The 22020-nt window shown below is 42.3% G+C and overlaps 1 protein-coding gene across 4 annotated transcripts in view; it reads right to left on the reverse strand.

The window, feature by feature from the left end:
• Positions 1-8308: 8308 nt before the first annotated feature.
• FBXW11 (F-box and WD repeat domain containing 11) overlaps positions 8309-22020 on the reverse strand; it is a 150759-nt gene continuing 137047 nt past the window's right edge. For all 4 annotated transcript variants that reach the window (XM_011947789.1, XM_011947788.1, XM_011947787.1 and 1 more), the window contains 5 exons: positions 20128-20246; positions 18011-18121; positions 16818-16896; positions 15382-15568; positions 8309-10852 (listed from right to left, as the gene is read on the reverse strand). In XM_011947789.1, the coding sequence (XP_011803179.1) occupies positions 15407-15568; positions 16818-16896; positions 18011-18121; positions 20128-20246 (471 nt within the window). In that variant the 3' untranslated portion in view covers positions 8309-10852; positions 15382-15406. The remainder of the gene's footprint in view (positions 10853-15381; positions 15569-16817; positions 16897-18010; positions 18122-20127; positions 20247-22020) is intronic.

Below are 22020 nucleotides of genomic sequence, written 5' to 3' on the forward strand. Positions count from 1 at the left end.
CACATCTTGGGATACTCATGGACACCAAGATGGTGAGAGTAGATGCTGGGGACTACTAGACGGGGGAGGGAGGGAGTAAGTGTTGAAAAACCACCTATTGGTTACTGTGCTCAGTACTTGGGTGATGGGATCAGTCGTATCCCAAACCTCACCATTATGCAATACGCCCAGATAACAAACCTGCACATGTACCCCCAAATCCAAATTAAAAATTGAAATTCTTGAAAAAAAGGAACCACGTCATATAACCCTTGAATTTCACTTGCAGCTTTAGAACCCAAGTGTCAGTGACTGGTGTCTCAGGGCATGAGGGTGAGAGCCAGTTTGGTGAGGCCACCAGTGGGTCACACAGGCAGCAGAGGCCCAGAACTCCTCTACAGCTTTCCAGGGACCATGCATCTGTCAGCAAGACTTCGGTTCAAATCCCACCGTGTTCACTGATCCCCCATGTCCTGCTACAAAGGCTCTTCAGTTTGTTTATGTATATGATCACAGTTGTTCTCCCCACAACAAAGCTTCCTGACACATATTAAAGCTATGACAAAGGCTACATAGTAAAGCAGTATGGGGCCGGGCGTGGTGGCTCATGCCTGTAATCCCAGCACTTTGGGAGGCTGAGGCGGATGGATCACTTGAGGTCAGGAGTTCAAGGTCAGCCTGACCAACATGATGAAACTCAGTCTCTACTAAAAATACTACACTATTAGCTGGGGGTGGTGGCACACACCTGTAATCCCAGCTACTTGGGAGGCTGAGGCAGGAGAATCGCTTGAACCTGGGAGGCAGAGGTTGCAGTGAGCCAAGATGGTGCCACTGCACTCCAGCCGGGCTAAGGGACCCGGATTGTTTCGGAAAAAAAAAAAGCAGACTAGAATGAAACTTGCAGGCAATTTAAAATTTAGAATTTACTTTTTTTTTGTCTCCCTCTTCCTTATCCCTCCCAATAGTTAGTTTAAAAGCGGAACTCCATCTCAAAAAAAAAAAAAAAAAAGCAGACTAGAATGAAACTTGCAGGCAATTTAAAATTTAGAATTTACTTTTTTTTTGTCTCCCTCTTCCTTATCCCTCCCAATAGTTAGTTTAAAAGCGGAATCATTTGAATGACTGAGTGCTTGCATGTAGACTTTTCTCTTTTTGCCCTTGGCCAGCTTGATGGTACTCAAACTCTCAATGGGTGCAGGAATCACTGCACTGGGTCCCATCCACACACCCTGTGTGATGATGCTGTGTGAAGAGCTGATGACACAGTTGGAGCTCCTAGATCCAGCCATGCCTGTGTATTGAAGCCACATTTTAAGGGTCTTTCAAGCATTTTGGACTCTCTGGTTTTCCACCTGCAGCACTCACTTTAGAATCTGAGCACCATGAAAGGGGAAAGTCCACTGCATGCCCAAAGTTCTGGAATCCAGGAGTTTGTTCATTCAACACATCTGCTGTTATTAGTGCCTGTGACTGGGGCTGAAGACACAGAGAGGACCAAACATGGGTCCTGGCATGGAAGAAATCCAAAGTCCTCCATAAACCCTGGCTGGGCTCACTTCATCTCATTTAATGCTCCGAGCAGGTCCGGGAAGGAGGACTGATTAGAAAGGAGTTGTGCCCTGTCCTTGGTCACCTCACCCCTGAAGAGTGTCAATGAGATTTGAACCCAACCTTTTCTGACCCCAAAGGCAGACTGTTTGGACCCTTTCTGCTCATGCACATTAAAAGCTAAAATACCAAAGAGAAAATGAAAAGGGCTCAAAAAGAGTTCAGGGGCTGAGGGCTTTCCGCTCCTGCTCTGTGGATCAGGGTGGAGATGATATTTGAGCTAGGCCTTGAAGAACGTGCAAAAGTAGTCATTTCCCACAGGAAAAGGCGTACCTAGTGGCAGCAGCCGGGGACACTGGACTCTGTCTGCCCAGCCTCCATTCCCCTTTTTGTTTGGGCCCCAGAATCCTAATCCTTTGGGGATCTGCCTCCCTTCCATTCTCAGCCCATGTGGTTTGTGTGGGGTCAACCCCAACCCTGACCAGCAGGGGTTACTTCCATGGGTTTTAAGGGTGAGCACATTATTCTATCTGAGCCAAGGAGACTTAGTCCCATGACTCTTTGGGGCTGCTGGGAAGAGATTTTGCTCCACCAGAGATACTCGAAGGATAGGATGTGCTCTTGGGGCTGCTGGCAGCCACCTGCTACCATGTGGGAAGCGAGCCTGCTTTAGAATGAAACTGTGAGAAAGAAGAGTCAGACAGAGAGGCAAGAAAGTGAGGCCCAAGAGCTGATGACACAGTTGGAGCTCCTAGATCCAGCCATGCCTATGACCAGCCCATTCCTGAGGTGTGTGTGACACAAGCCAATAAACGCCCTTCTTTGCAGAAGCCAGCTGAATGGGACTTCTAACCCTGGATCAACAGAGCGAGCAGAGTGGAGGGCTGGGAATACTGGTCTGAGAGGAGGTAGCGGCTGAGACTACATGGGTCATTGCTATTCAGCTGAGACTGCAGAACTCAAAATTATCTTTTAACCTCTTATTTACCACCTCTTATTGAACACAATTTACAGATGGGTTGGTCAGAAGCGAGGATAATAGAATTGTATGTTCCTTAGCAGATCTACTGTGGCTCAAATTTTCATTTTGATGAGGAAACTGGGGCTCAAAGAATCAAAGGATGTTACCCAATGTGTTGCAGACAGCAAGTCAGCTCACTGAGAGCAGGATGCTAGAGAACAGCCCCGGAAGAAGCCAGCTGGGATGTAGGGAGTGGGGGAGGACCTAGATATTGGGCTGAGGAGAAGGAAGCAGTGGGGAAGGCATCTGGCAAGATGCCTGGGCCGGGCAGGCGTCATGGATGGCCAGCCTCAGTGTCAGAAGGAGTAAGGTTCAGATCCTGGCTCTGCTGTTTTACTAGTGGAGCAATCGTGAAAGCCACTTCCTCTCTAGGCCTCAATGCAATTGTTTATAAAATGTGGGCTCAGTTCTTCGTTTAACTACAATTTTTTGAGCTCTGTGATTACCACTTCCCAAAATGGTCTCTGGACAAGACAAACAAGGTCCTGGTACTTCACGTCACGTTTCTGGTAAGGAAAGTCAAGAAGCATGGCATTTGTTTCTCATCCACCTTGCTGTGTCATAACGTAGGCTTCCTGGAGGCAGGGATATTTGTCTGTTTTGTCACGGCCTAGCTTAGCACCCAGTACATAGTAGGCCTTCAATAAACGTGTCTTGAATGAATACAAGCCGACAAATAAAGTAATGGTAAGTACTATAGAGTAAGTGGAATGCAGGATGCAATAGGGGGTAACTTGGGATAATTTAGATTGTCTGGTCAGAGAAGCCTCCTCTGGTGGGGCAGCACTTGGGCTGAGACCTGAATGATGAGGAAACAGCCATGCAAATAGCTGGGGAAATGCATGCAGTGCATGCAAAGGCCCTGAGCTAGAAAAAAGAATGGAAAGAAAGCTGATGTCGCTGGAGTGGGAGTGAGAGAGGAAAGCATGACATAAAATGGCATGGAAGTGGGAGGGCTCAGGTTACTGCAGACCACAACGAGGAGTCTGAACTTGATTCTAAGCACAGTGGCAGTCACTGGAGAGTACTGGGCAGGGCGGTGACTTGCTCTGACATGTGCCCACTGTGTGCTGGATGGATTTCAGCAGGAAAGACAATAACGTATGTTACCCACAGCGTCTGGCACATAGTAGGTGCTCAGCGCACAAGATATCCGTCACTGCCCCAATGCCACATCCACGTGGGTTTGCCAACATCCAATCCAGGCCAAGAATCATCTTCTCATCCTGGGTTCAGCCTCCCTCTAGCTACCCTGTGTACTGGGACAGTCCCAGGAAAGCCAACAAACTAAGCTTTGGGGAACATCCTCCTGCCTCCTTTGGTTATGGGAACAACCCAGGAGAGACTACGGAGAGGCCCGGGGCGAAGGCGGGAGTGGGGCCTTCTGTTAAATGTTGAGTTGCTCCCAACATACTTTTCAGACATTCGTTCGCTTTGCCCAGTCTCCTCCGTAAGAGACATGCTTTCGGATGTGTTTTGAAAAATATTCCATATGCTAATGGAATGTCACCATCTGCCAAAGAAGGCAGAGCTGTTTTTAAAGGAAAAACTATTACAGAAATGAGGTATTCACAGAGGGGCACTAAAGAGCCCAAACGTCGCTGACCTGAGTCTGACCTGGGCTGCCTCGTGTTACCAACATGAAAAGGGAGTGAGAAAATCTGAGGCCAATTAACTTCTCTCCCTCTCTCTCTCTCTCTCTTTCTCCCCCTTGCCCACCTCTCTTTCTCTCGCTCTCTTTTTTTCTCTCTCTCTCTCTTTTTCCCCCTCCTCTTCTTGGAGACATGATGAAATTTCCTGAAACAAAAACTCGCAGCCCGTTCTATAAAATGCTTTCGCCTTTGGTGGAAAAAGCCCCGATGGTCCCTTTTATCTCTTCATTCCTGAGGCACAGACCTGGCCCCTGTCTGTTTGTGCAGATGGGCTGCAGGGAGTGTTCCCAAGGACAAGCCAGGCAAGGGCCGGAGTGGAGAAGCTATTCCCGGGCGCCTGTTTGTTATTGCTGCCAGAGCCCTGGCCGTTAGGAGAGTGTGGTGCTCTCTTGGAAGAAGTGTGAAGCGGGATTAGGTGTCCTGCGGTGTGATTAGTGGACAGGCATTGTTCCCCAGGAGGCCCAGGCAGCTTAGAGGCAAGTGTTTGCAAAAGAGAGTTTCCAAGTTCTGAGAGCGTCCACAGGCCCTGAAAAGACTGCTGGGTAACATGCTCCTGCCTCTCCCATTGCTCCTTCCCACCTTTGTCACTGGCTTGTCCTCCCGTGCCCCTTTCCTAAATGCAGATGTTCCTCTGGGCTTTTTCTTCTGAAACCACCACTTGTCTCCTTGCTTCTAGGCAGCCCAGGGGCTCCACTCGAACCTCTCTGGGGCCCCTCCAATGTCCACATCCAAACGCATCCCCCTTCCACCTTCTGGATCAACCTCAATTCCCTTATCTGGGAGACTGGACACCCCTCCATGCCTGCAGCCTGGAACAACCTGTCTCGGCTCAGTGCATGACCAGTGCCTGCTTATTGAGATCTTGGATCCAGTGTCCCCCAGGCCACACCTAAACACTGCCCAGTGTAACCTCTTCACGGCAGTCAACACTATCTGAATTTATCTTGTAAATGTATGTTTGTGGACACTACAGCAATCACTGCACACTGTTCCTTTCGTCTAGAATGGAAGCCTCCTGAGAGCAGGGACCTTGTGTCTTCTTCCATTATAGCCCCATCTAGTGGCACCCGGGAGACACGCATTGAATAGGAATGCTCTTGTCAGTGCCTCCAGCTCCCTCCACACCAAACCCCGTGGCTCCCAACACCCTCTCTCACCTCCTGAGTGTTCCCTATTCTGGACCTTAACATCTCTCTCCTGAATCTTAACTCTAGCTTTCTAACTGGTCACTCCTGAGCTTAAAACCAGCCAGTGGCTGCCCCTGCCCCCAGGATGGAGCCCCCACTCCCCAGCATGGCCTACAGGGATGGCCACAGTCGGGCCCCTGCACCTGTCCGGCCCCTTGCACTCCATCATACTTGGTGCATTGTTGAAGACACACCAAGAACATATGCCAGGGACATATCAGTGGAGGGGAGAAGAGAAGGGCAGAGGGTCTGTGGGTGCCAAGGGACCACACAGTCTGAGCCTGGCTCTTCAGGGAAACTCTGCGGGCATCCAGGGGCCCACGGAGCATAGAAAGGGGCAGCGTGCCAAGAGGCCAGCTGTGGCCCCCAAGACAGACCAGAATCAACGCTAAGCCCAGCTGCTCACAAAGACAGATCTGAGCCTCGGTATCTTCAACCGTAAAACAGTAAGAACATAGACCATGTAGGGCTACCGGGAGGACGAGAGTACACAAAGTCCTCACCAGCAGCCTGGCACCCACGAATCTATCTTTTATTCACTCACTTATCTTCATTCTTGCTGTAGTTGGCATGACCCAACCTTTTCCCCCGCCATCACCCACCACCTATACATACCCTGAAGGCATGAAATTCTCCCATCCCCTCTAGAGACAATACAATTCACTGAGGATAGTGACATGTTTAGACCCCATTCTCTTCCCAGAAATACTATCTGGGGATATGATAGGTTGACTACCTTTAAAATTATTTGTAATAATAAAACTAACAAATATAACTCAGTATAAACCTACTCACTGGTCCATCTCCCACTCTTCCACCCACTGAACAACCCAGGCCCTGGTTACAAACTCAAGTCCTCACTGAAACCAGTCCTCACAGGAGATGGTCAGCTCTTATATTTCCCCTCGAGGCCCAGACTGGCTTCACGTTTGCCTGAGCACGTTTGTTTGACAGCACAACACACAGATTCCACTAACTCCTGTCCCTTTCTCCTCTCTGAGCATTCTGTTCCCTTTGTTTAAATGTCTAAGTTGAAGCTACACGGCACTGTGCTAGGCACTTTAGAGATGTCATTTAATCCCCATTGTAATCTTAAAACACTGTCTCTACTTCCCAGCCGAGGAGTTCAGGTTCAGGATAACACATGCCCTTGCCCATGGGGCCTGCTGCCAATGAGGTGGCAGGGCTCCAATCCTGAGCTAGGTCTCTGGGCCCCAAAGCCCAGGCTCTTTCCTCTCTGCCATTCGGTAGACAAGTGGCCCCCATAGGATGGTCTCGATGGTGTTCTAAGAATATCCCTCCCACTGGGCGTGATGGCTCAAGCCTGTAATCTCAGCAACTTGGGAGGCTGAGGCACGAGGATCCCTTGAGTCCTAGAGTTCGAGGCTGCAGTGAGCTATGATTGCACCACTGCACTCCAACCTGGGCAACAGAGCTAGACACTTAAAAAAATAGTCCTTCCCAATACCCTGTATTGGTAGGATTTGGAAGTACAAACACAGCCTGCAAGAAATGGCAAAGTCCATTGGATCTGAAGGTGGTGGTAAAGGGTAGAGAGAGCTTAAGTTGTACACACTGAGATCTCACCAGAACATCAGGTTTAAGCTGTTCCTAAATCTGACCCCACTCAAGTCCTTGGTCTTATAATTTCCAGGTTCTCCCAGGCCAGCCCAGTAATAACTCACATACTCTGAGCAATGAAATCAAACAATTCCTAGAGAAAGGATGAGCAGATGACCACGAAGTTGAAAATAATGAACAATACAATCGCATTTATAGGATTCTACTTTCCAGTTTACCTGGCATACACTATGAAAAGGTTACTTATGACCTGCCCTACAAATCTTTCACATGGCTACACCTAACCAATGTAATTTTTAAACTACTGAATTAGTGCATTTGGTGTATGGGGCCCGTCGTCCCAACTGTGGGCTGGTAAACACCTTGAGATGGCCATATACTCAGTCATCCCACACAGGCTGAGTGAGTGCCCACAAGGTGTTGGATTCAGCGCTGTGCAACGAGCCAGCAGGAGCCCCGATATCTTAGCACCTACAAGACAAGCTCCCAGTCTTCCCCAGCTGGAAAAGCAAGCTGTGTATAGAAAAGAGGGTATCTATTGAAGGACATGAAAGAAACTGGTCAACCATCATATGAGGGACTGGGGGTTAAGGGGGAGAGGGAAAATTACTTTTTACTCTTTTTGTGATATGTAAATCGGGTTCTCTTAACCACACGCGTATGACACATTTGAAAAACATTTTCTACAAGAAAAGTGGGTGCGAACAATTACATAGAAATACTCTAATCTCATGCAAAAAGTCCGTATTACCAGTTGGGTTGACTAACGGGGAGAGTTTAGCCTAGCTATCTAAAAAACTCAGCTTCCACTCAGTTCTACTGAGTAGCAGAACTTCTGAATAGACACCTACAGATACTAACTGGATTTTTTTCTGCTTCAGTACTCTACCAGTGACACACTTGCACACACAAAACTATTCATTTCTGATGCTATGGTGGAGAGGGCTGCGAAACTGCTCCTCTCACACCTCCACAGCCCTTCTTCAAGAAGGGGAGGATCCACTCATACCTGAAAGCCAGTTGGGACATCTCAGAGACCATTTTCATGTTGACAGTAACTTGTGAAGAAGCAATTAATTATGTGTGGGAAGCAGATTTTCAGGGGAAGACTTCTTAGCTAGACCTCAGCTAACTCCTGAGATTCAAGCTAGCTTTCGGCAAAAGCCCAAGACAAGGAATTATATCATCTTCTACAACATTCTCACAGGCCAAAACCGGTTTGCCTTCAACCTCATTTTACAGAGCAGATGATTCTAAAAATCTATAAAATTTAATTGTATGTCACTGAATTCCTAATAGCACTTAACAGTTTCTTTGAAAAATTTCTTAACAGAACATCAGAGTATTGCAACACTTTATTAAGAGTATTGGCTTTGAATCAGTAGCTGAAGTAACAATTGCATGAAGCCAGATTAGGTGCACTGCATAATACCCATACTTGATTTATTGACATTACTTAGCAATTTATTGGACAAAAGTCAAACTTTTTTGTTTTTTATTAAGCACATTCCACAGTACAAAGCTGTCATGATAATATCTGTACAATTTAACAGTTTCAATAGCTGTTCAGACACAAATTTATTTCAAACAGATAATTGGCAAACATAATTAATTACAAGTTAGAATTAGACTATCCCAGTGCTTTGAAACATTAATATAGCAGTAATTTACATTTGCTTAATTATGGTTAGCAAAATAAAGTCCAGAGGATGGCTGGGAATTACTATAATCCCAGAAAGTCGGAATTCCTTGGGTGCCAAAGTCCCCTGCTATAATTTAGTAGGCACAATTCAAAGGTTGTGTGCATATTCAAAGGCCATGATCTCCCAAGGAACAAGGGGAACTTCTATATTAAACATGCAAAAGCAACAAAAAATCCATCCATTCATTTAGAATTGCCTCCTCCCCTGCCCCTCCCTTCCCCCTGGGCTTTCCTAACCAGTTTGATATTGAAGCTGTAAGATGAAAAGTGGTCAAAGCTAAATCACTTTCACCACCACCATCAAGCTTACAACATCCACCTTAAGAAGGGGGTTTATTGTTTACACTTTGAGACTCAACCTCTCAAAAACATAAATTAATTTAGTAACATGGGAAGGATTTTCTTTTTTTAAAGAAATACTAAAAAAGCAAAGCCAACTCGATAAACAAATCACATACACACACATTGATCCCCACACCGTTCTCAATGCAAAGGACAAATCAGAGCCCAGGGGCCTTCCCTTTAGTAGTAAGTGTGCTTCCACGGGAAGAGGTTTAATTTATAGGAGGCTGTTTATTGGTCCTTTAAAATGTTATTGACATTCCTTGATCTTTGGAAACAATGGCAAAGGGCAAATCAAACCTAATATTGAGTAAGGGAGGGAGAAGGAGTGCCAACTGGATGCCAACGTCCTTTCCATGCACTGTCAGGGCAACAGTGCCATTTACACATTTGTGCTGTGTAGTCGGGAGTACTCGGAGCCTTCACAACCTGCTGGGGCCACAGCAGCAGGTGACACCAGAGATGACTGGGGTGGGATTCATGGGCTTGAGGTTTTACTCCACTTAGGAATGCCCACCCCTCAGCATAGGCCTCTGAACCCACCTGACCTGCCCAGCAGGCTCCAACACACCAGCGGGCCCTGCCAGAACCTTGGCAAGGCCAGGATGCATGAATTCCAGAGCCAAGACAGCCTGTCAACAGGGCCTTCTTATTTCCCCTTCCCAGGGCCACGACTGCACAGAATAATGATATTTGACAGTGAAGCCAAATGAATACTATGGAAGGTGACCACTAGTACTCAGGAGTACTTATGAGAAAAAGAATAAGAACAAAAAATGTTTAAGGTACCTCTCTATTGTATAATACATACTCCACAACAAATAAAACATTTTGTGTTAAACTTTAGAAATTACATTTTAAAACAAGATTCTCATTAAAAACACACACAAACCACACACACGCAATGACAACAACAAAATAAAAACACTGTATGAATACTGCAGGAAGGGTTCTAGGTAATCCACATCAACCCTGGTATCAGGTTCTTGAGCCCAGCCCATGGCTAAGTGCGAACACACTCTGTATTAGTGTCTCAAGCACAGGGGGCCCTGACTCCAGCAACTTTGAGGTTAAACTGTTATGTACATTATATCTACATGCGAATAGTATTTTAAATTAGGAGGCAAGCACACGTATAAAGGTGTTACTCTACCAAATATCAGGAGATGGTTGGGGGACAGAGAACAGCTAATAAAAGAAAAGAGCTATATTACCTGTTGGGAGATAATATAACTGACTTATAGTTCTTTAAATTAAAAGAAATTGGTACAGAAAGGAAGTATAATCCCAAAAATATTACTAAAACAATCCAGAGAAATTTTTCCATTGTCCAACATGTTCCTAATACAACAAGTCAGAATTCATAATGACTTGGACGGTCAAAAGGAGAATGCTAACTTTTCAGAATGAAAGCCCTGGACATTCTGGGTAGGTGTTTGGCACCCAAAATTTCACTGAAGAAGAATGCTGTTTCTTAATATCAAACCAAAGTGCAAAGCAATATAAATTAGAGGCCAAGTCTTCTCTTGACGGTCGATTTACTTCTGTAAAACAGATTCTATGTTCCTTTTCTATGAACAATTTACATTTGAAACATTAGATATTTTCACTGATGAGGGAAGGAAACAGGCTTCTGTTCTACTTGATGTCAGGGAAGCTAAGGTATCCTTCTCAAAGGAGAGCCAGAATCGGAGGTGAGAAATGTCGGTACTTGAAGAGTTAGGCTGCTTTGCATCTACCCAGCGTCTAGAACCAATTCCAGCTTCATAACTCAGCTGTGAACGAACTCCCTTAGGCATTGGTAGCCATGTAGCCAGTAGTTCAAGACTAGAAAACCCTGAGGAAAGAAATACAAAAACAAAGGGAGTGTGAGTGAATACTCTGTTTAGATGGGAATATACACACTACACCCCATCCCCACGCACACAGCTACATGCATAACTTATTAACATTCACAATAGAAGTTGTAAGTTGTTCTGAGTGTACTACATACCACGTATCACATTTATTTAAACCTCACAACAATCCCTTGAGGAAGAAACTATTATAAACACCCGCTTCACAAATAAGAGAACTAAGGTTCAGAAAGGCTAAGTGTTTAGTTCAAAGAGTCAACAAGTGACAGAGAGGGGATTCAAGGAGTGAGGTGACCCTATAACTTAAGTGCTGAGAGTACTGCTCTGAAAAAGTACACATAGAACAAAAGATGCTTCACATTCGATTTTATATTTAGCATAATCTTTATAACATTCAGAACCTACAAGGGGCCAGTCTCATATTCTCATGAGAGCCCTCATCGATCACTAGGAAACAAAAATATACAAAAATTAGCCTTTCTAAAATAGAATGCTAGTAATCCGAAATGACTTCCTTCTTAATAAGTAAATCATTTGTAAAACAACAGTGTAGGGGGAAAGGTCACTGAATGTTTCATAATTTTTTGACTATGGCTTTGAGTCAGAAACACATTTTAATCACAATTTCTACATTCATCATGTATGTAAATATGCACACACACATGTAAAACAATATTCATGAGAATATTCATATTCACAATATTTATCATTTTTATGTATAATGCAGGCTGACATTTTCTATTCTAAATCAAAGCAAAGTAAAAACTCACTCAGATTATATCACAATCAGTGATGCACTAAACCACTGGCCTAGAAAGTCACCTTAGGTGGCACAAAAAAAAAAAAAAAAAAAGGCGAGAGAGACTTTTTAAAGCTTGAATGCTTTTTTTAAAAGGTGATTTTCCCAAAAGGTTGTCAATTTTCATAAAGATCAAGAATCTTAGGTCTTCTCAATGAATTCAAGATTCAATTTCATTTGCTACTTTTTTCCCATTAAGGATATTTAAGGGAACCTGAATTATTTCAAAAACATTAATGCCCTGGGACCAGAAGTGAGCACTCTCAAATGCTGCTGAGGGGAACATAAACTGACTGAATCTTCTGGAGGGCAAAATAACCTACATATGCACACGTACCCTAGAACTTAAAGTATACTTAAAACAAAAAAAAGTCTTCAAACATGATACCTTTTAACCCAGACTCTCCAGACATTTCCAGAATCCCATCCAAAGATGATCAAGGGTTGGACAAAGATTAGGTTAAAAGAACAATCATAGCATTGTTTTTTATAATCACTAAAAACTGGGGGTTGGGGAGGATAAATATGTAACAACAGAGCATATCCAAACAATCTAATATAATTTGGCAACTGGAATAATTTGGACAAATACTGACATTACTAACACGCAAGCATTTCACAATAAAGAAGAAAAGCATGCTTAAAAATGTCCAGCTAGTTATAAAGCATCATTTTTAAAAGCCTGAAAGGATCTATAAAAAGGAGTTAGGGGTAAACCATGAGCAGGAGTTTACTTTCTTCTTTTGGCGTATCTACTTTTTCAAATTTCCTAATAATGATCATATATTGTCTTGTAATAAGAAAAAACAATAAATTTTGAGCTACTGAATATATAATACAACATATAGCTCTTAGACGTTACTTTTTAAAAAATGACTCTGTAAATAAATCTATAGCTGCATTTGCTGACATGGAGAGACTCTCACCTGATATTTTACGGGTGAATATTTTACTGCAAGGTTAAATCACCATTAGCGTAGTGTTTCTTATTACACATAAATCTTAGAGTATCACATGGTTATAATTTTTTTCATGTTACAATAAATGAAAAGAATTTGGGGCTAGGAGCGGTGTATTCCCAGCATTTCAGGAGTTCGAGGGGGGCAGATCACTTGAGGCCAGGAGTTCGAGACCAGCCTGGCCAACATGGTAAAGCCTCGTCTCCAATAAAAATACAAAAATTAGCGGGTGTGATGGCACATGCCTGTAGCCCCAGCTACTCACAAGGCTGAAGCAAGAGGATCACCCGAGCCTGGGAGGCAGAGGTTGCAGCGAGCCAAAACTGTACCACTGCACTCCAGCCTGGGTGACAGAGCAAGGCATTGTCTCAAAAGGAAAAAAAAAAAGAATTTAGAAAAGAGCAGTAAAATCTATAAAGTTGACTGCCAGGGTTGTTAAAAGTAATAAAATTGGAGAGACAAGCACATTTGGGGTCTCACTGCTTGTGCTGGGATACAGGGAACCACCAGCTTAAGCAGATAAGATTGTTCCATTGACTTATAATTGATCACAACTAGGCAGCTATTCTGAGGTTTCCATAAAAGGTGGGTAGGAGGAGGGCCTGGAGGAAGTAACACAAGTTTCCTTTCTACCACAGCCAGTAAGAAACAGCATTGGTGATCACTGCTTCATCTCTCAACCAAAGGAATCTTGTTCAGGTCACTTTCAGGTAACATATAGATGTTGTCAGTTCATCTACTGTAATACACCAGAAAAAGAAAACCATGATATGGATGTCTTGAATTTCGCCATATGCCTCTTTAAGCCGTTTTTACTTGGGTCCATTCCTCCTTCCCTACATTTTCTTAGGCTTATTGGGAGGGGAGGTTGGGGGGAGGAGCAATCACTCAAGAGATCCTTGCCTCCTTCCTCTGGAATTCCTATTTTAAGGCTCCATTCAATAATTATAATAATTCTGCCATGTGGATTTTTCAACTGACTTATGAAGAATCTATCCAGAAAGAAAGCAGCAGGGCGGAATATTATGATCAGGAACAGTCTGAACACACTCGAGACCCGTAACAGCAAATAGGTTAAGTGGCTTACAGGTCACTCCTGCAAGGCAGACATAACCAACCACAACCAGTCCTTTGGCATTCATGGGGTCCCAGAATCCTTCCAAAGGCAACACTCCCACCAGCCACTACTGACCAAACTCAGTGGGCATGAAGAAAACACAAATTATTTGCCATTCCTGATGGAGACCCTTGGTTTACTGCTAATAGATGGAGCAGGGCAAGACCAGAAGTCAGCAAAAAAAAAAAAAAAAAAGTCCTTTTTCTGAAAGGGCCATATGGTAAATATTTCAGACGTTGTAGGCCATAAGGTCTCTGTTACCACTACTAAGCTCTGCCACTGAAGCACAAAAACAGCCACAGACAACACATAAAGGAATGAGCATGGCTGTGTACCAAAAATCTTTATTTATAAACAATGGAATTTAAATTTCATCTAATTATTGCGTGTCATGAAAAAAAATTCTTTTAATTTTTTTAAGCATTTAAAAATGTAAAAACTATTCTTAGCCTGTGGAGACAGAAAAAAAAAATGGATAAGCAGAGACTAATTAAAAACAAAACAAAACAAAACAAAAAAAACAAAAACCAGGTAGTGAGTCAATTTTGGCCCCTGGCTATATATATAGTTTCCTGACCTCTAGGTAAGACCAACTTCCTGGTGGAGTTCTATTTATTGGATCTTGGAATCCTGATGAAAGAGTATCTGAAAAGATGGTAACTTAGTGAATAGTACCAAGAGTTCTCAATCTCTCCATCAAAAAAAATTCCTAATTCTGCACATGGACTTCCTTATACTTTTGAAATTCAATGAACAGGAAAATATGTAATGATAAAAAGCCACTAAGAATTAAGTAATGATTTTAAATAAATACAGATTTTATTAAAATCACAACAGTCTTTATATACATATATCCATAGTAGTATGATTATGTGTAAACATTTATTCAATCTACAAAGTTTAATGTGTGTAGAATTCACTGGCCCTCAGCAGAACACACAGAGTTGTCAATACTGTTCCTAAGTCATCAGTTCCTAGGACACAGCCAAGTAAGACTTCTCATCTTCCAGACTGAACACACTTAGCAATAATCAAAGTATTCTGTCATCAATGGTTACAATGACTTGCAGTGTTCCTGTAGCCGGAGCGAAGGACTCTGCTTCGCAGCATATCTGCTGTGTTTCGTGGAAGCAGAATAGGTTTTAGGGGTCTCTCAACAGACGCTCTTCTCTGATCCACCCTTGAGGGAATGACAGTAGTGGGTGGATTGTGGTAGTGGGGAAGAGGCGGATTTTGAATGTTTTGTCAGATGATGATTTTTTTTTTTAATAAACGAACTGAAGGACAGGAAAGAAAAGAGAAAAAGAAGATTCTTGTACCCCAAAATAAAATTCAAGGGATTTTACTGGTGTTAAATTGATTATGACCTTAAAAATCATTTAGGAACACAGTTTTTAAAAACAGGAACCATGTTTATCATCTGCCAATAATGAAAACCCACACAATAGGCAGGATTCCAACTGAAACCTTGTATGGATGTGACTATAGAGATCTAGCCTGATACTTGAACTCTGCAAAAGCTGACACATCTAAGAGACCTTGGTTCCCATCACCAAGGAACCCAAATCACAAAATTTCCCGAAAGGGAAGGTGAATTCAATCAGCAAAATTGGAAGGGGAGGGGACAGTACTCACCTGAAACGGGTGAAAGTGCAGACTGTTATCTAGAGATGTAAGTGTATGTTCTGGAGGGAGAACGGGTCTCATTCTGGGCACTGGGAGGCACATTTAAGAAATCCCAAATCAAAATAGTGTCATCATGGGAGCTGCTGATAATCTGAAACTCATCAAACTGTAGCCGAAACACACGTCCAGAATGTTCCTATGAAATATTAAAAACTTCATGAATAAAATGAGATCTTTACAGTCCCTGCTATCTCACAATGAGAAATTTGGCAGAAGATGAAAATGAAGCCACTTAAACAGACTTCTTAAACGACTGTACAGAGCTCACTGAACTGTGTCCTTCATCCCAAGAACAAATGCTTTTCTTCCTTTTCCTGCTAGGCCTTTTTTGTTTTTTTGAGTCAGAGTCTCGCTCAGTCACCCAGGCTGGAGTGCACTGGCGTGATCTCCACTCACTGCAAGCTCTGCCTCCCGGGCTCACGCCATTCTCCTGCCTTGGCCTCCCGAGTAGTTGGGACTACAGGCGCCCGCCACCACACCGGCTAATTTTTTGTATTTTTAGTAGAGACGGGGTTTCACTGTGTTAGCCAGGATGGTCTTGATCTCCAGACCTCGAGATCCACCCGCCTTGGCCTCCCAAAGTGCTGGGATTACAGGCATGAGTCACCGCGCCCGGCACCCCCTGCTAGGCCTTTTCTTTCATTCAACTTTGTATCCTAGACTCTACCAATATTTCAAAGATCATCTCACAAAGGGCCTTAGAAAAGTAAACAACAATACATAATACCCATTCTTGATGCACTCTAAAAATCCACTGGAAAAACCTAGAATCAGAAGGACAGTTTGTTTAACATGACCAGGATCTACCTCAAACTGCTGCCAGCATCAAAATTCATGGTGAAACATTATAAGGGTTCCCATTAAAATCAAGAAGAAAGACAGTTCTGCATCTTCTAGTAAACGCAAGAAGTGAAGAGATAGAAATAAAAGATAAAGCTACTAAAAAATTTTTTAAATCTACCAATATTTCCAAATGACTATCTCTTCAAAAATATAACAGTATTTATATATAGCATAAAAATTTATATACAGTATAAAAATGTACTGTTATTAAAACATAACATAACCACAAGTAGCCATATTAAGAAATCTTCCAAACCTGCAAGAAGGAAATATTGCTTGCCCTATGAGGAAACCAGTCCGCCTACAATCAGGATGCCTGCCTTCATATCTGAAGTTGCATTATGTCTCCCCTTAGAAAAGTGCTCACAGTAATGTAAACATCAAATATTCTCTGATTTTGGCTAAACAAAATGAACAGTGAAATTCTCTGAAGGCATCTTGTGAGACACACAAGCGTTCCTGTGATACACCTAGACAGGGCTATCTGCAAATGGTCATCCTCCAGCACACGGAACCAATTCCTGTCTTAAGAGGTAACGTACCACCAATGTGCGCAAACACAATGTGCTTGCTGGGGCTCGAGGGTCAAGAGCAGCTTGCAGGTCCCAAACTTTAATTTTCCTAGAAAGGAAAATGAGATGTGATTAGTGGAAAAATGAACAATTTATATGCTGTCAAACATTTCCTTGCAAAAAGTAGTGCATCTGAACTGCCTATTTATAAAAGCTAATGGGGAACATGCTTATGTTTTTACAAATCATCTGAACCAATTACACTTTGGAAAAATTAAGAACCAATACATTCTCAGAATTGCTGAAATTTTAAAGAAATATTATTTTAAGGGAGATAAGAAAACAACTTCAGGTTATCTAAATTCAGTTCCGGACCTGATAACCTATGTCACCAAATTCATTCATCAGGGGACTCTCTAGGGCTGAGTAGGTGCTGCTGACAGAAGCTAGGGCTCTGTGTGAAATTCCAAGGATACCTTTCTCCAAATTAAGCAAATGCTGGAAGTTAGTAATAGGAGTACAAACAGACCAACCAACCCATTTGGGAAGTATATATAAGGTCATCTGGAAAGATTTACAGTTGCCATTTGCCCATTTAAAATATAGTGAGGTGTTTTAAAGAGGGTTTGTTCAATTTACCAAAAGGGGAAAAGAAGAAACTTATTATTGAACACACGAATACACACACACACACAGAGAGAGAAAAAGAACACACACACACACACAGAGAAAAAGCACACACACACAAAGAACACACACACACACAGAAAAAGAACACACACAGAGAAAAAGCACACACACACACAGAGAAAAAGAACACACACACACACAGAAAAAGCACACACACCCAGAGAAAAAGAACACACACACACACACACACACACACACAGAGACAGACAGAGAGAGAGAGCCTGGCTTAATTTAGGGGTAAAGCAAAGAAGTGAATACACTCACAACCTCAGCTATTGCTGGAGTTTACAACAATGACTCAAAGCATAAGTTTAGGAACCACAGTGACTCTGCCTCTGTGATTTGGGGCAAGATTTAGTTCTTTCTGGGCCTGAGTGTCCTCACATAAGCAACTGGTATAATAATACCTGCCATCCACCACTACACAGAAACCTACCATAGGACCTGGTACATATAGAGTTGCTTAATATACAACATTTCTTTTTCTTGTTGATATAGTTATAGCAGTACATCTGAAAATCTGAAAGACATACCCATCATAGGCCCCACTGACAATCCTCTTGTTATCAAACCGGATGCATCGGACCAATTCTTCATGTCCCTCTAGGACTCTTAAACAGGCACCACATTCAATATCCCAGAGCCTTGAATGAAAAACAGACCTCTGTGAAACAATTTCCCACACATGATTCACACTATCTGTAAGTTTTTTATATCTGTTCCATACAGATATAATTTTTCACTATCTTGGAACTCTTTATTTCTATCTCACTTCCAGTACACACCACACATATAAAGCTATATGTATACATTTATACCATCTGTGTGTTTCCAAGTACTAACCTAGGAGGAAGCCTTACTTTTTATTCTATTTCCTTTCATACGATTTGAAACTGTTTTTAATCATGTGTCTGTATTACTATTTAAATAAAATCAACAAACAAGAAACGTCAATTCTAGTTAGTTCTTAGGCATTCTCTTGATGTCTGAGTTGATAAAAACCATGTAGACAAATGGTGTAGGAAAGACTTTACTGGGGAGACAGGGATTGTAGGCAGTAAAGGAGAAAAAGCACAGATGAGACAAGGTGGGAAGGGAGATACCACATACAGCCAGGGGGTAAAGCTTCCGCCCCAGGTAATTCTAGCGCAGTGGAGTCCATGAGGACCACTGAGGTTAGAACTGGTGGACTAGCAGCTCTCTCGATGAGGCCTGCAGATACCGCTTCCTTGATACTATATGCTGAATACTGGGATTGATGGTTTACAAGGTCAGAGTGGGAGACTGATTAGGTATACGCAGTGTTCTGGTGGAAATATAAACCCACTGACTACACCAAGTCTTTTTCTCTGCATATGATTTATATAACTATTCTGGAGTTAGAGATCTTTTTTCCTATTATGACTGATTTTCTACAGTAGTTGCAGAAAAAAAAATCATAGCTAGTTAGCATGTACAAAATAAAGTGAGCAAATTAATTCTATCATAACTTTTTCTTAGCCTCTCTACCAGTAATTCCTATGATACATCCAAAGGTCATTTTATTACAGCTGCCCTTAGCAAATCTTAGTACCCGTGATGATAGCATCTCTAATCTGTGATCAAAGTCATTCAGTACTGCCTATATGACTCCAAAGTGGTTCTCTTCTATAAGCTGCAGAGTAATACATATTACTATCTTGTAAAACCTCAACAATTCCAGTAAGGAGGTTAAGAACTGTTTACTGATGAAACATTAAGCAATACCACAAAGCGTGACGAATATAAGAGAATCAAGATTTAAGCTCTAAACTAACTTTTTGGTATCTTAAAGCCTAAAATGATAAAGCAAACTTAAAGAGCCGTTATAGCTTTTTTGTTATTTGCTTGCCTTTAAAAAAAAACTTTGTAATAATCTTAAACCCAATCTTTATTTTGACCGAACATTAGGCAATTTGGTTATAAACACCAAAGTTAAGTTTAGTAAAGCTTATGTAAAGCTACTAGTATGTCTATTTTTTTTTTAAATAATCTTGAACCTTACCTTTATTTTGACCAAACATTAGTCAATTTGATTATAAACCAAAGTTAAGTTTAGTTACTTATGTAAAGCCACTAGAGTGTGTTAAGACAGTGGGGAAATGGCACGGGATAATTAAGTAGATATTGAAGGGATGTTCTTAATAAGATACAAAATGTCTAAGGTTAGTCAGATTTATTAGAAAGTAAGGAGGCTGAGTGTTGGGAAGGAAAAATGGAGGTAAACGATCCGGCAGGAATGGATGATTCCATAATGCAGTCTTGGGAGAGAAAAATAAAGTACACTCCCATGTGTTAGGTAGGGAGGTGGGAGCTCACAGGTAAGGGAAATCAGAGCGAGCTGGGCTGCAGCACCCTAGTCTCTTTTGAAGTGCTCTGATATTAAGTGATCCTGGGTGGAGTTGAGGTTAAAAAACTTCGTGTACTAGGGGAATACTGGAAGACCACCCAGGGCATACAGGGTTTTCCCACTTGAGTATACAGAGCCAAATACATTTCTAAAAATTACCTAAAGCTTTCTTATCTGAAACATCCCATTTACTCTGAGTTGTTTTGAGCATTAGAACTAGGAGATGAGTCAACAACGTGGCGAAAATCAGCCTGCTCTGTCAGCACACCAACTTCTACCCACCTAATGGTATTATCTGATGATCCACTAACAACCAGACGATCCCTGTACTGGAGACAGGCAATGCCTCGCTTGTGCCCATTGAGAGTACGGACAAATTCACAGGTGCTCGTGCTCCAGACCTGTATAACAAATTAACAATATTTTAAAGAATGAATGTGGAAAAGTCCTCCCACAATATACCTTTCTTAAAAAGACAGCTTCTGAGAATGACCCAAATATGTGATTATAAAATACAGTGTCCTCTAACTCAAAGTTGGGAGGCTGGAGGGCAGACTAGACAGCATAACATTTTCTTTGGCTGCTGAGTAATAACACTGGAATGAAACACGGAGGGAAGTGAAGTCTCCAGTCGTTGAGATCTTTAGAAAGAGAACATCTCCTAGATGGTTCGGATACTCATTTACCTGGAGGAAAGAGTTTGGGCCAGATTTTATGTTTTTACACCAGCTCACACGTCAAACCTAATGAAGCTAGTGTAATAAAAAAGTTTCCAGCTGGGTACAGTGGCTCACACCTAATCCTAGCATTTTGGGAGGCTGAGGCGGGAGAATTACTTGAGCTCAGGAGTTTGAGACCAGCCTGGGCAATGTAGTAAAACCTCATCACTACAAAAAATAAAACTAGCTGGGCGTGGTAGTGTACATCTGTGGTCCTAGCTATTTAGGGGGCTTAGGTGCAAGGATCACTTGAGCCCAGCAGGTTGAGGCTGCAGTGAGCCGTGTTTGTGCCCCTGTACTCCAGCCTGGGTGACAAAGCAAGACTTTGTCTCAAAAAACAAACAAAAAGTTTCATCTTTCATATCATCCTCTTTTCCAGCATAGTTTCTTGAACAGCTCCATTTGTTTTGACACATTACTTCTAATTGTATGTATGTAGAATACATAATCCCCTTTTGTGATATCATCTGAAAGACTTAGATGTTCATAGACATCTAAATGTATTATTAGACAAATAAGGAGACACACAGCAACCAGAGGGCCCTGAATTATCTTACCAGCTGCATTTGCAGCTGAATGGGATAGATAAATAGATCTCCACATGTAAAAGAATGGCATTGGACACCTACCTCATACCTTAAACAAAAATCTAACTCAAAATGGATCAAGGACCTATACGTAAGCACTGAAACTATACAAGACTTGATAAATTGAACATCACCAAAATTAAAATCATTTGTGCATCAAAGGATACCATCAAAAAAGTGAAAAGGCAACCTACAGAAAGGGAGAAAATATTTGCAAATCATGTATCTCATGAGGGACTTGTGTCCAGAATATATAAAGAACTTATAACTCAACAATAAAGAGACAAATTATCAATTTTTAAAGTGGGCAAAGGATTTATAGACATTTCTCCAGAGAAAGTACACAAATGGCCAATAAGCATACAACAAGTTGTTCAGCATCATCAGTAATAAGGGAATGCAAAGCAAAACCAGAGATACCACTGCACACTCACTAGGGCAGATAAAATACAAGAGACAAATAACAGCAAGTGTTGGTGAGGATATGGAGAAACCCTCCATGCTGGTATTACAAAACAGCTGTTTTGTAATAAAGCTCAGACCCTCTCAACTTCCAGGCACTGTCTCATACCAATTGGTGTGACTGTGGGAGTAAGTTGCCACATATAAATCCTAGTTGTTTAGCCTCTCAACTATCCAATCTAAAGCCTGATGCTACATACTTTGTGATTTGTGGGGCTAGGTGTAAGAATGCTTTCCAGTGCTGGTCATGAAAAGGATGTTCTTTGCGCAAGCTGAAGCCCCCACATACCACTGGCAGGACTGTAAAACGGTACAGTGCTGCAGTGCCTTTGGAAAACAGTTTGGCAGTTCTACAAGCCTGGGCAAAAAAGTGAGACCCGGTCTCTACAAAAAAAAGGGGGGGGGGG

This window comes from Colobus angolensis, unplaced genomic scaffold (genome assembly GCF_000951035.1).
Source record: "Colobus angolensis palliatus isolate OR3802 unplaced genomic scaffold, Cang.pa_1.0 Scaffold27, whole genome shotgun sequence".
Taxonomy (NCBI): domain Eukaryota; kingdom Metazoa; phylum Chordata; class Mammalia; order Primates; family Cercopithecidae; genus Colobus; species Colobus angolensis.